The 16442-nt window shown below is 40.2% G+C and overlaps 1 protein-coding gene across 1 annotated transcript in view; it reads right to left on the minus strand.

Moving 5' to 3' along the window:
* Positions 1–10367: 10367 nt before the first annotated feature.
* The window catches only part of MDFIC2 (MyoD family inhibitor domain containing 2), a 31408-nt gene continuing 25333 nt past the window's right edge, over positions 10368–16442 (minus strand). Inside the window, exon 4 of the mRNA XM_065552761.1 lies at positions 10368–11089. Within this exon, the coding sequence (XP_065408833.1) occupies positions 10830–11089 (260 nt within the window). The 3' untranslated portion in view covers positions 10368–10829. The remainder of the gene's footprint in view (positions 11090–16442) is intronic.

Genomic DNA, 16442 nt, shown 5'->3' on the forward strand with positions numbered 1-16442 from the left:
TGCGCACCTGGGCAGCCGCACGTGAGAGAATGAACAGGCGTGGCTCCACTAATTAGGTGCCTAGCCCCTGAGAAGAGGCACATGTAAGATGAAGTGGTGGCTTTGGGAGAATACGGGGTAGGTGGGAGGGGGAAGTGGGGTGAGAAGAGGGGGTAGGGGGAATTTGGGACATGCAGGGCTACAGCGGCCAGAGAAAGAGATGACTTCCCCCAGCTCCAGGGCTGCAGCTGCCATGGACAGATCCCCCTCCTTCCCAGCCCCAGCTCGGGGGCTGCCGCAGCAGGGGAAAGAGGGAGAGACAACCCACTTCTTCCCAGCCCCAGTTCAGGGGCTGCCACAGCAGGGGAAAGAGGGAGAGCCCCCCCCCCCTTCTTCCCAGCCCCAGCTCGGAGGCTGCCGCAGCAGGGGAGAGAGGGCACATCGATTGCATTAGAAAAGTAAGACTACTGATATTAAAATGAGTTGTGTGCTTTTATTTGTAGAACAAAAAACAATTATTATTAAGGTTTTTTTATATAGCGCTTTTATCCAAAGTGCTTTACAATAGTTAGCTAACGGTACAAACAGCATTTGGAAAGATCATAAAGTGGTCCACCGAGACCCTCAGCAATTTTCAAGTGGTTCGCGAAAAAAAAAGTTTGAGAACCACTGGACTAGACCATCATGATGCTTCCTTCTGTTCTTAAAATCAGTCACCTTTGCCCGTCTTTCCTCCCTGTCAGATCTTGTGCCATGCAGATCTTGCCCAGATCTGATGATCAGGATCACAGTTACTATTAAGCATTGAGTTCTTAATTTTCGCCATTCTTTAGCATCACCTTCAAAAAATGAGTGTTTACACAATAATTTAAAAAAAAAACCCTAAGATATTAGGGTGAGGGGCAGTTAGGAAGAATTAAATAAACTATTAATACAAACAAATACCAACCAAACCAAAATATGGGACTAACAACTCCTTTGTCCATCATCACCTTGACCACTTCACTTGAATCTTGCATCTCTTTCCTTGCCATCTCAACTGTTTTTGTTGTTGTTGTTTTGTTTTTCTATGTTTTAAGATTCTCTGGATCGGGCCTATGTCTTTCTAGATGTCTGTATGGTACCTCGCAAAGCTTGGGCGCTCCTGTAATATAAATAATTTTTCTTTCATTTCAAATATTCTTTGTCTCAACTCTCGGCAACATCAGCAACTCAGCCTGTCTCATTGCAATACAAAGTACTGCTGTCACAAAAGCACAAACTGCTTGAACGTGTGTTGCCAAGAACAACCTACAGAGAGAGGAAAACTGCAAATAAAACACACACACATGACGGCCAAAGAGCTGCTGAGTTAAAATGTTCCTTTTTCTTTACAAAACCTTCCATGTCAGGACAGGGTACATTTGTTTTTAGACCCTTAGCAATAGCTGTGATCAAGGCAAAGGCGACCACCCAAACCTTCAGCCTCTTGTTTCTTCCACGGTCAAGCTGCTTGCCCTCACCTTTCTACACACCTCAGCCTCAGACTGGATCTTAGCTTGTTACCGTCTCTTTCTTATGTGCTGTGTGTGTCACTCCTCTGGTCTTCTTCTCCCAGTTATGACACCAGCCTTTTTATCATACTGCCACCAGTGCCCAAAGCTACCTTGTTCACCCCTCTTCTCACTCGCCTCCTTTAAATCTCTTTAAACTTGCTCCTTCCAGCCAGCTTTGCATGGAAAGATGGGGCCCGCTTGGTGGCCACGCCCCAGCTGCTGATGTTACCTATCACCGTGCAGAAGTCTGGAGAGCAGGACGGTTGCTCCGAGGCGTCCTGGTCTGAATTTCTCATCAGCCCTTTGCTTGTCTGGGGAGCAAAGATGAGTTTTCCCCCAACCATCATCTGTGCTTCCTCTTACCTGGCTTCTGGTTCTCCGGCTCTGTACAGGGGTCCCAGGAAAAGACTCCGTTCTAGACACAAAGTGAGAAACAGCAGCCGTTCTGCGACTGTAGCGGCAACACAACCTTGTGCTAGGCCTGAGGAAGACTTGCACATGAGCTCCCTGCAGAGCTGTGTATAAAGGTGATGTCATCACACCACTGCGAGATATAGGAAGTGCCAATAACCAGCATCAAAACAGCAACACTGACTCTTCACAAAGTGCTGCCCAAAGTACAGAGCAAACAAACTAAAACACCAGCCATTTTTAATCCCTGCTACCTGCTTTCTAGTCACAGGCCCTGTAGCAGTTAGGGTTGCAACAACAGAAGAGATGACTATTTCAGAGAGAAGTGGGGGGTTTTTTTAAGTTGACAATGTTCCTTTAATTAATCCTCAGGACAGTTTTTCAAAGTAGGTATTAGTGCTATTTGCCAGATAGGGAAACTGAGGCAGGGCTGTTAAGTGACTCGTCCTAGGCCGCAGATGGATTTGACGTCATAGCCAGGATGAGGACCCTGGAGTCCCTGTTTCTTAGACTGCCAGAGAGACTAAAACTTTAACTGAGCTTCAACCTGCCAAAGTTGTATGCACGTAACCCAGAATTAACCAAGTCATAGGAAGAGGGCAACTCTGTTTTGGTCCTGTCTCGTAGAGAGCTGACATTGGAGAAGGTGATAGCTGGCCATCTGGGAAACACTTTGACTTCCAGGGTATATGCAGGGTAACATTCTGGTGCCCCCTGAAAGAGGTAGCCAATCGTTTGGCATGGGTGCAAATAAGCACAAAATGTCTGGCAGAGCTCTCAGGCAATTTTTTCCCTTTTTTCCCCCCTCTCTGCACCAAACGTTTTACAGTCTTTGTGAGCCTATATAGATCCTGGGGTCTGGCAAATGAGGCTGCAGACTGTAACAGCAGCTGGCCTTTAAACTCTGTTTTATAGACGGGGAACTCTCTGGTTCCATAAGGGGTGGGGGTATGATCCTTTGGCGCTTGATGGAACTAGAACAGGTTTGGTGTGGTGGGAGGGGAAGAATTCCAAGGCCATACTGGTCTATTAATTGTTTTCCAAATGCAAGTTAAGTCTGAAAGTTTTTGGCTGAATCACCTGGTTTTTCACAAGGTAATTTGTGAGGCGAGCCCAAGACACAGATGCAGGGCAATCTAGTTCAACCTAAAAAATAAACTTAACATCAATCTGAAGTGTATTGTAGCACAGAGAGCCGTAAATTTTGTTCTCAGCTATGTAGCTCTTTCTTATTAAGGCTGCAGACGGATTTGGTGTTAGAACCAGGATTAGAGGGGTCCATGTTTCTTAGCCTGTCCTAGGCTGCTGGGGCTTGACTCCAGACTTAACTGAAGTCCATATTGAATAACGCCTGTGTATCTAACCCTGCCCTAAGAAACAAATGGCTCAGATCTGCAGAATGCAGGGGGCAAGGTCTAAAAACGTATCAGATATCAAAAAGAATTAGAACCAAGATCCCTTTTGAATTATTGCAAGGACGTTTTAAAACGATTTGTGTCTCCTGCTGTTCCTTCTCTCTCCTTTCTATAGACATGTCCATCCTGAATTGTTTCATGTCTTGCAATTAAGGCCCTGGGCTGGGACTCAGCGGCTTGGGGCTCAGTTCCTGGCTCATCCCAGATTCCAGGCAAGTACCTTAGGGTGGAGTTCTCCATCTCTCTGAGTGTGTCTACACTGACTGGGGATCGATGCTACGGCGATCAATGCACCTGGGGTTGATTTAGCGGGTCTAGTGAAGACCCGCTAAATTGACCCCAGATCACTCTCCCATCGACTCCACCGGAAAAAGAAGCATAAGGGAAGTTGACGGGAGACACACCCAACGTGGTGCAGACACCGCAGTAAGTCGACCTAAGTTACGTCGACTCCAGCTACGTTATTCACGTAACTTTAGGTTGATTTAACCCCGTAGTGTAGACAAGGCCTTAGTCTCAGATTTTCATCTGTAATAATAATACATCCTTTGTCTATTTAAATGGTAAGTTCTTCAGGGCCGGGACAGTCTCTTCCAAGGTGTCTATACACTGCTAGCACAATGGGGCCCTGATCTGAGTCAGAGCCTCCGGATGGTACTGCAATACCAATAATTAATAATAATAAAGCAGCTTCTTAAGGTTATCAAATAACACTGATCTTGGCTCTGCCTGATTTCAACAGCTTCCTCATGCATAACCTTTATATGTGCCTTGGCCTCCAATCATTTCTTACTGGATTGACCCACTCAAAAGGAAAAATATGTAGCTCTTTAGTAAGAAAATACATTTTTCTGGCCCGACTAGGCAATCAAGGTGAAGCATCAAAGGTTAATTTATTTCCACCTGGAATATGTAAGGAGCAAGTTATATTTGACTTTATTGTGCCATGATAAACTTTGTGTAGTATAACTTTTATAAAAGTAAAACTCATTTTCCATGACTTAAACCTTTGTGGATGGTTGCTATGCTATGGGCAATTAGATTTAACATCTCTGGAAGCTCTAAAGGCATTTTAAAGGACTCGGTCTTTTGTTCCAACTCTAGCTCTCAAAGAGACTGAGACATTTTTGGAATGAGTTTTGATGGACTTATATGAAAATTTATATAACTAAGAATTGGATTTGTTCCTCTGGAATATTATGGATTATTTTTTATGTTGGAATTACACAAGTGTGCAGAGCTGCATGCAGTTGGCTTAATGTAACTAAAAATATATCTTGTGCTTTCCAACTGGATGTTTCCAGTTTTCCCTCTCATGTCATGACTTTATGGGTATGTATGGGTTATAGGCTATACAAAACTCTGAATTTTATATTAAAAGTGAGGGTTTGGAAATGGATTAATTGTTGGTTATTATATTTTTGAAAAGTCAAATCTTGATGTGTGTCCCTGATTTTAAGCTCTACTGAAATTAAATATTTAGAAAACTTCTTTTAAAAACTGTAGCTACATGTAAACTCGGAAATGATTGAGCAGGTCATAAAATAAGATAGTGAGAGAAGAAAGTGAAAACTACAGGGGTTAGTGAATAGTACATATCCACAGAATAAGACGTGGCTTTGCAAATTCTTTTCCAGCATATAGCATTGCACGTTTGCCTCCAATATAGCAGAAAAGAGTGGAGGTTACACCAGCAAGAGAAAATTCCAGGAAAATTAAAGATCACTTGCCATTTTTGTTACTGGCTAATATCTATCTATCTATCTATCTATCTATCTATCTATCTATCTATCTATCTATCTATCATCTGTGTTTGTGTGTGTGTATATCTAATAGAGCTGGCCAAAACTTCTTTAACAATTTTTATTGTCGAAATGTGGTGTTTTGGCAAAGGCAACATATTCTGCAGAGGCATTTTGATTTTGACAAAGTTCCTGAGGTTCAGGGTGGACTGTCCAGTCCCTTCCAGAGAGAGGGAGACCCAAAGAGAAAACCTGACCTTTTAAATCTGAAAAACAGATATCTTGATACAATTCCATTTTGTGAAAACATTGGAAAGGTTTTGTTTTCATTCCAGTGCAGAAATAAAATGTCGGAGAAAAATACAGTTCTCGCTCTTTTCAAAACCTGTAATTGTCATTCTCCAGCCAGCTATAATATTTAGAGAGAGAGAGAGTGTGTGTGTGTGTGTGTGTGTGTGTGTGTGTGTGTGTAATTACTTTATCTACTGATAAAGAATACTAAAACTTTGGGGAAATAGATGATACCCATTTACTGGAATAAAGATGAACAAAGGATGTTCCTGTAACTTAGCTGTGCACTTATTACATAGCTTCAGCAGGTACCGTATAAAATAGAAGCATTAACAGGATGTTCAAGCCAGGGAGTTGTAAATACTGTACAAGACGAAACATACATTTTAACACTATAAAACTAAATTCTCAGCTGTCTTCTTACTCCTTTCTCTGTGCTCTGTCTTTTCTAAACAGGACATGTCACTTCAGTTGTATAATTTTCTCATATTTATATTAGACTTAAATCTTGTCCTTTCTCAACTGTGCTGTGCTAATGGAAGCCATTCATGCTTTTTATACAGTTGATCTAATAAAATCTCCCTCTCTTCTTTGCTGTTATTTTTATTTCATAGAAAAACATGGCAAAGCTGGCAATATACATTGTGTATACAGTTTAATGACATTGATGATCATTTGCTTGTGCACTCATATGATTCTTTTTCCTTTTGTGCCATGTTCATTTTAGTATAATGTTGTCTGGGGATGAACATAACTATGTTTCAGTTGCAAGATTGTCTAAGACAGAAGCATAGTTTTTCAATATTATTTTGTCGTTTAACACATTCTGTTCTGGCATGCCTTCCCTAGAATGTCTGTGAACAGCTTTTTTTTCCTTTCAATTTTATAAGGAGGCAGCATGATCCACTGGGTAGTGAACTGGCCTTGAGGTCAAAAGAACTGGGTTCTATTCCCAGGCCTGGTGCCTGTGCAAATCACAATGACATTGGTGCCTCAGTTTCCCCATCTGTAAAATTGGGATAATAATGGATGCTCAAGCATTTTGAGATCTAGATTAATTCTGATGCATAATTATGTCCCCATTTGCCCCCCAATCTATCCCATTGAGTTTAGAGGGGAGGCAGAATTTGATCCCTAGATTTCGGAATTATATTATTACCCTTATTTTAAAGTGGACATCAGACACCAACTGATGTTTCTGGAGAACAAAGCCCTTTATTAAGGGAGCTGACGCACCACAGGCACTGCTCTTTACATTGTGCCTTGACCCAGGGCCCGGAGGAGCTACTGTAAGGGCCAGGAAGGGCTCTGTGTACACTCAATCCTTGGCATCTTTGCTCAGGGTGCCTATTATATTGGTGGTGCTTATGATGTAGGCACATGCCCATTAGGAGTTGGCCTGGGTCCACCAACTCATTTTATCTAGGCCACGGAGCACAGATCAGATGCCAATGTTTCTTACTCACATGCAATATTTAGACAATCCAGGTCATTATGTGGGGTTCATTATTTTGCCTGTACTTGTTAGGCTGTACAATTTATATGCTGTTCGATGAAATAATGTGCAATTTCTCAATAGAAACCTTAGTTTAAAAAACAACACAGGAATGATATAATAATAATAATTAGTAATTTATCTATATTACAGCAGTGCCTAAGGATCCTAGTCAGAGTCACACCACCACTGCCAGCTTGAAAGACATTGGTCATCCTGGTTAAGCTGAGATTGTGTCAGAAGGTAAAATCAGCCCCGGAGCTCTCAAAAGTTGGAGGATATTGAAGGGGGCCAATTCAGCCTGCTCGCCTCTCTATACCTGGCCATCTTCTTAGGTTGAGGACACGGGTCCTGGGTTCTTCTCCTGCACATCTTGAGGGATTCAGATTGCCATGGAGAAGCAGACGCCAGGCCTGTGGTCTGTGGGAACAGAACTGAGTTTCAGTGCAAAGCCTGGATTTCCATGATTATTTATTTTGTTTAACATTTATATTGCAGCAGCAGTGAGAGCCCAATCATGTCAGGGCCACGCTGTGCTAGGAGCTGTAAAAACATATAGTGAATGGCAATCTCTGCCTTTAAAGTGATTGCAGCCTAATCCATGTTGTGCCCTATGCACCTTCTGTGAAGTGCAAGGCCATTTTCTCCAGGATGGGGTGGGGGAGAGGAGGATGCAGAGGAATCTTCATGAGGAGACTCTCAGAAAGTTTGCAGTGGACGTTATCCTTTTCTGTAGGAGGGGAACAAGTGGCTCGTTGTGATTGGCTCTCTCCTCCACCCAATCTGTCAGTGTTTTATGGATTAAAAATAAAGTTGCTGAAGAAAGGCAGAGTATCAGGGAGATGTTCCCATTTACAAAATGGTGATATTTTATGTCTTAAAGAGTTGAGGTTTCACACATTGCAGAGCTGACATTCACTTTGGCAGCACAGCTGATTCTGACAGCATGGACCAATGATGCCACCCAAATGCCTCCCACTTGGGTGAGTAGGCCTTTCTCTAAGGGAAACAAAAAACGCAGCTCTGAATTGCTTCTAGTACCTGTGCTTAACCTGTCTGTACAATGTCTGTCTAAGTCTGAATCTGATGAATGGTTTTTGTCTGACTTGTGAAAGTCAGGTCTGTGTGGGAATAAGATGGATCTCTAAATAGAAAAGCTAATTTCTGGAATATTTCAGGGGGGGAATTATTCTAGCCCACTTGCTCTGCTGTCTGATCAAAATGTGCTAAATAGTTCCTCTGTGTCAGGAACATGCAGTATGCTGTATTTTACAATTAACCGTTTTATGAGGGAAGACATGAACTGTTAGTCCTTTTGGTGATTAAGGTAACATAAGGATGAAGAACATTTTCCAGGGTTTCTTAGTTCATGCTGTAGAGCACAAAAATATCCATCTGCATTATAAAACAAGAAACCAAATAGCATGCCCCCGTAACCATTAGGTGAGGAGACACTTCTGTACTATTTAAAAGATCATCATTGATTGCTGCAGTGGTTCTCAAATTTTTCCATGTGCTGACCGCATGTCACAGCAGAAAAAAGTGTTGGGAGACCTGACTCATCTAGCCATTGTTGTGGTTGTGACTCTCCTGGTCCTGTTCTCACCATTTCTCCATTCCCCTACGCACAGGTTGAGAACCCATGGATTCCAATATGCAGAAAAGCTGGCTTTGAAAGGTAATTGGAAATATGGGCCCAATTCTACAAAGGCTTAGTCAAATAAACCCCGATCCTGCTAGGCGATGCACGTGGACAGACCTCTTTGCTCCTGATGAATCTGACTGAGGCCAACTGGGCAAAGGTCCTCCAGAATGCATCACATTGCAGTGTCAGGGTCATGAGTAATCTTCCTTATCTTTTCACATATGTGCATTGAAATCAATGAAACTATTTGCATAAATAAGGAAAGGAGAATTAATGTGAATAAAGGTTTGAAGGATGCAGACCTCTGCGTCCAGTTCTCCACACTGAAAATTTACTCCCCAGTAGGACATCTGGCACAGGATAGACAATTTGGAAACACACATTTTAATCCTTAAACTGGCTGAAGTTGAGAAAAGCTTGACATTGTATGGTACGTAATACAACAAAATGTAAACAGACCTATTCTACTCCACCCCCCCAGCTGAACAAGAGGCACAGAAATCAGTTGAGTCTACTGCACCTTTTGCCAGATGCAATATATATTTTTATTATAATAAAAAGTGTTGAATTTGCAAAGGAGACTAAAAGGCCTTAAAATATTTATAAGAAGAGTATTCCAATCTAACATTTTTACTGTACGGTCTTTTTTTAAGAAAAGAAATACACGAGTAGTTGTTGCATCTTTTTAAATCTCTTGTAAATTTCAGAGTTGATGCTCACATGGTATAAATCAAGGTATGCCTATATTGTAATCCCAGGTGGTATCTGTACTGCCATGGGTTGTGATTGCAGCTCGAGTCGACCTACCCAAATTAGCTTTTACTGGAGTGGTACCCTGGGTAATTATTTGTGGAGCTAGCCTGCACCGGTCCGAAGCATGTACTACCAGAGCGTCACTGATCTGAGCTAGCTAGATTAAAGCTAGTTAGAATATGTCTGCTTGAGTTGCAGTCACAACCCGTGTAGTACAGACGTACTGTGCATTATAGCTGCACTGCTTTCAATGGAACTATGTTGATTTGTACCCGATGAGGATCTGATCTTGTACATTTTCCACAACGATGCCTGTTTTGGACCCTATAGGCACTATATTTCTTCCGTACTGAAATCAGTGGGCTTGCTTGGAAATCTGTGCGTGCACATAGAAAGCAAATGCTGCCACAGGGCAGGCCAGCTTCAGTATGTAAACCTCCCACACGAACGAGTAACTTATTATATTTTCCTTTTTGCTCAATATGCAGATTCTCCGCCCCTTGGTAGCTGAATTTCCATCCTTTTGTTGTCACACGTGTAATGTACAATGTTCATTTCATTTTTATTAATCAGACCCATTATCAGAAAAGAAAAATACAGAGAGTGTTACAGACTGTAGTAAGTGCCTCCAAGTTGGATACTGTCATTTTTTATCTTTTGTGCATTTTTTATCTTTTGTGCACTCCTGTCTGTTTCCCAACACTGTTATTGCTTACAATATTTTGCTCTTTACAAAAAAAAAATCATACAAACAAATTGGGAAAAAGCGTTACTGGCTATCCGTAGGGAAATTCTCCTCTAGAAGTGTGCATTCAATTTCTATTAATGCTAATTAAAATTAAGGAGCTCTTTCCTAAACTAATGAACAACAGGTATAACCTGATATTACATAATGATAGGCACACACATTAATACACTGTTGAATTGCAGTACCCTGTTAAAATGCATCCTCTTCAAAATTCACTGGAGATTTTTTAGAGACCTTTATTGTAATTACATCTAGCATGGTTTCTAATTCACTTAATTTTCTTTTCTACCTAAACTGAGCATATAAGTGTGTTTTAAGAGATTGTATAAATACATTTTTAATTATAAAATGATGTTATAGCATACATTATTAATAATACCCCACAATATGTAATACATGTTTATGTATGAATCCATTAGGAAGATGACTTAATATATATTATTCCTAAAAGAATATCCTAATGTGTCTTATGTTTGTGGATGGAGGGAAATCCATGTTGAATGCAATAGAGAGATTTATAAAAGCATGAGACTGACCCTGGGCAAAGCAATTAGCACAGCTGGTATTTAGGAATTTTGTTTTCATCTGTTGCAAGGTAGGAAACAGGTTTTCATTCTTTATTGGCTTCAGTGGCTTGTGAAATCATACAAGCAGAATTTTCTTTGGTAATGCTATACAGTTCTTCCAAAGGGACATCAGAGAATGCACACAGCCCTGGTTAGCAAACACTCCAATTATTTAAAAAATCTTATATCCTTTTTACTGTGTCAGTTTCCATTCAGACAGTTTGTGGGAATTCTGTCAATTGTTTCCTATTAGCGATAACAGACTTCAGAAATCTCCAAGGCAAGTTCCAGACATTCACTGGTTTCGTGACAGGATTCAAAAATGCTGCAATCAATGTCACAGTCACAGTTACAGTCATTGTTGGAGTGGTTTTCGCTGGAGGTATGGTGATATCTATAGGATGGACAGCACATATTTATCAACCAATTTTCACAGGTATTAGGCAGCATTATAAGAAAGTCCCAAAATTGGCAGAACAAGCAGGCCAGGATAAGAGATGCACATTCATCTAAGAAAAAAGAAAAAGAGTGAGATACAGGAAAGAGAGGGGGCTTGATTCACTACCATAGTACTCCAAATTCAGGCAGATGTAACTACATTTAAATGAGACCCAGAAGTCAGAGATCTCTGCAGACTACGAACTAAGCTTAAAATATAATTTTGAAAAATTACGGCAGTAAAACATATTACATAAAATGATGTCCAGTGTTGTTTGGTCTGGATAGAAAAAAACCCACCATCTTTTGGATGAAAGTTTTCCATATGAGTGAAACTCACCTTTGTACAGAGGGATTTAAGTAGGGCTGATGCCCTGGGCTGGCCCTCTGCATAGGCGTGAATTTCACTCAATGAGGATACTCTCCATTGTACTACATTATTACAAAAAAGCACAATCATATCTCTAGTGTGATGCCAGTAATTCCACTCATACACAGCATCTGCCATAGGCTACAGAATAGATTTTAATTTTTTCAGATAGGAATTTGTAATTCAATGTAGAAATCCTCAGTCCCAATCTTGTACCCCTTCTGCAGGCAAAACTTCCAGTGAGGATTTTGCCTGCATGTAAAGATTTCAGGATTGGGCCCTTGGTGTTGAAATAATATTTTTCTGGGCTGTCAGCCCATCAAAGCATTTTAGGGCCTGACCTAATGCTCACTAAAGCCAACAGAAAGAGTTCCACTGGCTTTAGTGAGAATTGGATCAGGTTCTTAAAGTCTGCTAAAAGCTTAGTTATTAGTTGTTCAGATGGAAAGGGTCAGTTACGATGCATATGATGCTGTATAGCTGAATCACAGAATTATGGCAGATGGATGAGGATTTAGATGAATTTATGGGTGAGAGCAGAACTCACTTGTGGAGTGGTGTAAAACAGCACAGATTAATCACATGCTTCTAGTCTGATTTTTATAAGGAGTCTGATTTAATAGATTCACAGATTCTAAGACCAGAAGGAACCATTGTGATCTTCTAGTCTGACCTCCTGTATAAAACAGGCCATAGAACTTCCCCAGAGCAGATCTTTTGGAAAAACATCCAGTTTTGATTTAACAATTGTCAGTGATGCAGACACCAGTACAACCCTTGGTAAATTGTTCCAATGGTTAATTACGCTTACTGTTAACAAATGATGCCTTTATTTCCAGTCTGAATTTGTCTAGCTTCAATTTTCAGTGAAGTTCAGTGAATGCTAGTTTGCAACACTTACCAAAAAGGGGGCGGAAAAGGAAGAGTACAGAGTAGAGTTAACACATTGCAGTTTGGTATTCTATGCTCTGCCCGGGGTCACAGTTCACCCTCTCTCTTAAATAGGCTTTTCACCTTCTAATTCACATGCTTGTTAATTTTTAAAAGGGAAAAAAATGTGGAAAAAGAGTATCAACTAGGAAAGATACATTTTAAAGGGAAGTCGTTTTCTTTCCAGCATTGTGTAAGGGAGTAACTCTTACATATCAGCAAACATCAGCCCCAGAAGAACTAGCTTATGACTAGAGTAATTGTCCTGTAATAAGAACAGGAGTACAGACTAACACAGCTGTTACTTTGAAACCTGTCCTGTAATGTTGCAGGTGCTTTGGCAGCCACTTCATACTTACAGGATATATAACATGCCCCAGAAGGTTGCCTTAATGTGCTCACCCAGGCTCTGATTTCCCCGTGCTTGGCCCCTAGAATTGGAGCCCGATTTTCCAAACAGCTCAGCTCCCATTTGTTAGCGTTGAAGCAAGATAAGGTGTTCAGAGGCAAATCTGAACTATTTGGAAATTGGCGGAGACGCAGTTTGAAGTGTGGTGGATTCTGCCAATGATTTGCACTTCCAGTGCATTCACTTATTTCAGAAACCCTAACCTGACCTTTTCCCTTGCTCATTCAGCTTTTTGTTTCTCTTTCTCTGTTGGTTGTTATTCTTAAGCTATACTTGTGGTGATACCATGTCAGAACCCACACTTGACTGCACCTTGTAATGCCTATCAACAAAGGTTTCTGTCTTTTTTTTTTTTTTTTTTTCCTCCTGAAGGATCAACGCAAGTAATTATCAAGGCCCAAAACTTTTCAACTGTTTTTTATTTTCTTTATTTTTTTAAGGAAAATATTTCTCAGTAGTGAGAATTGTTTTCACTGGTACTTTCAGGAAAAAATATTGGATGTTATCAAATTTCTTGCTCTAGTATGACAAACTGTCAGATCCTACTCAGCTGCATTTGTCCTGTTGTGGCATGATATATATCATATAACATAATGCAACATGACCAGTGAAGTTAACTGAGAAGTTCACAGCCAGAAAGTTTCCAGAAGAATTTTTTTTAAAGCTTCCTTGATTAAAAAAAAATAAAATAAAAAAAAATCACTCCAACGTCTTTATTTTTTTAAAAAACGTCTATTCAGCAGGTAGAATAAAGAATAAATAGCATGTGATTGAAATTCTTTCCGTAAGTAGCATATCATTGGCAATGTTATCAATTTTAATACTTATTTCAATATGTCAAGATCTATTTAAGTTCAGACAAGCACAACTAACTTCCCAGTCAGTTCTGTAGAATGAGAATGACTAGATTTTGGTGATACTTAGTAAATTCATGCTTATATTTTTTTCTGAGTAAATGAACTGAAATAATTAGAAAATTGAAACATTTTATAAGGTGACACTGCTGCATTTAATTGTATGAAATTTACAGTGTAGAAAATGTAATCATTTTATCCAGTAGTCCATGGTGTAATTAAGACTATTCTTTTTAGGTATCTTATATTTATGAAATTTCCCCCTCGCACCTTGATAAGATGTATCAAATTCAAAATAATACAGCAATTAGGGATCTTTTCAGCTTTTTCTAAAATAAAAAAATAAGATGTGTTTTCTAATAACACAGATTTTCCTGAATTTATTAACCTTACTGGTGCTCACATAATCTTCTGAGAATAGATATAGTTCTTAAGGGTCTGCCCAGGAAAGGGACCACGGAAAAAGCACAAGACTTTAATAATAAAGTAATGTTTCAGCACAAAGTCTGTGATGTGCAGTAAAGATGCTTTTAAATTCCCATCAGAGCATACACCATGAACTGTGCTAATGGATGTAACACATCTTGCAAAATCTGCATGTGTGAGGCTTTTTTGTTCTGTTTTAAGTGGAGTAATGTATATAAATAATAGATATTAGCAATTAAGCATCCATTCCTATGCATTCATTTATATATTTGAAAATAAATTAGCCACAAACTGCACAAAAGAAGATGCAATCTCCTGTTTTCTCTTCTGTTTTCCCTGCTGCTTGTGAAAGGCATTATTGCATTTATCTCAGTGAGAACAATGACCTCAGCTCTCAATTTCTACATTATTAGATTAATTGCCACAAAAGAACTATTTTTAATAGTGTTCCGGGTCTGCCTTTGCTCTACATTTTCTTGCTCTTCGTGGCTTGTGGATGTCAATCCATCCTTAATTCATACTGCTGAGTCTCGGTATGGGCCTGATCCAAATCTCATTGAAGCCATGGGCCTCTTCTCCATTGACATCAGTGGATTATGGATCAGACTTTCCTAGAGCAGTTTCTGCAAAGTGAGCCAAATTCTTCTCTCAGTCATAGCCAGGTAACACTGCTGTCTTCAGTGGGGTTCACTGGCTTTAGGGTTTTTCCATGGCTGTATCAGAGAATAGGAATTGGCCATATGTGTGCCTAATAATCAGCTACAATAACGAGTCAGAATAGATTGAATGAAGTGTTCAGTGACAAACACAAATCTGGAGTTTCCTTGCCTTTCTTGGCTTAGGTCCATTCTTAATTGAGCACAGATTGTTTTCGTTAATTTCCTTTGCTTTTCGTTTTTTAACTGTGTGAAATCTGTTATTGACTTCACATATGTACCACTCCTGTGTACCAGTAACAATTTACGAGACCAATCCTGTAATCACTACTCAGGTAAAACACCAATTTGTGTTGGAACTGCTGGATCAGTCCCCCTTAATGGAATAACTACTTCACCTCTTTAAAGAAGATTGAATGCACTCTGATATCTCTAGAAGTATATGAAGCACTACAATTATTACAGAATCAGTGATACAATATATCATAATGGTTCCTTTGGAGCATTGTGGTTTATTGTGTTGATCTGTACTTAGTAGTTCTTAATGCAAGGATCATTAACATGATATAGCTGACACGTTTCAGCTTTATTATAAAATGCCCACATAAGGAACTTTAGTCAAGGAACAAGAGCATCACAGATATGTCTAGGAGCATATTTAGGACTAGAACCTCGGCTGCTGTACATCAGCGTAACTTCATTGACTTCAGTGTCGTTATGCTAGTTTACACAAGATGTAGTCTGTACTAAGTCTACAGAACCTGGGTGTTCTGCTTTGGTGCATGGATATATGATGGTTAGTGAAATTCTTATGAAAGCCAATGATTGTGTTGGCACATTAATGACTTGTGTAATAATGAAAGAGAAAGTTTTTATATGAACATATAAAAGAAAAACAACCCCAAATAATAGCCACATGCAAATTTTGGACCAGCAGCCAAATACATTTCCTTTTAGAAAGTGCGAACATTTCTTTGGGTTAGAGGTGCACTTGCAAAGTATGCAAAAGCCATGCGAGTTCTGTATTTTAACAGCCTTATATAGCATTTTGTTTTCAAGTTGGGAGAAAACAAGTTTTTAAAAACCCAGTCATGTGACGTACTGAGATAAACATTAGTATTTTGCAGATATGGGGTCAGATTGGCTAGCAAAGGCAGGCCAGAATCAAAAGCCTTAAGGCCATGCTTCACCTAGGTTCAGTAGCACATGCCTATATTTAAGCACATTGAAGTCAGTGGTGCTATTACCAGGCTTAAAGTTAGGCAAATGTTTAAGTACCTTGTCGAATCAGGGCTTGAAAGCAGCATAAGCAGGAGGCTGGATTCTGCATAAGTAGGGGCAGAATACGAAAAGGCCTCTTCACTGAGATCCTCTGTGAGTCTTTGCAGCAGGCTCACAGCGGCAGAATTGGGACTGGGGGAGGGGAAGGGAAGGGGGAAGGATAGATCCACAACTATATGGATCCAGCAGGCAAGCCACTGTGCATAAGGGGTGTTCTGTGCTCTTAGGCGCAGCTGCAGAAGCAATAACAATGCTATTCTGCTGCCTCGGGAGAAGGAGTCTGTCCCTCCAATGCCTACTGAGCATCCTATTTATATATATCTGAGCAAGACTATTTCCTAGGACCCATGCACAGGCACAGACATGTCCCCACTGGACTTAAATTCTCATATTGTGGCCCGGCAATAGGAACCCTCATGTCATGGGCGCTTTAAAGCAATCTTCCTTAGATTCCCAAGTCTAGAGTAAACAATCTCTAGGACATCTCATGATCGCTTA

This window comes from Chrysemys picta, chromosome 7, assembly GCF_011386835.1.
Source record: "Chrysemys picta bellii isolate R12L10 chromosome 7, ASM1138683v2, whole genome shotgun sequence".
In the NCBI taxonomy this organism is placed as follows: Eukaryota; Metazoa; Chordata; order Testudines; family Emydidae; genus Chrysemys; species Chrysemys picta.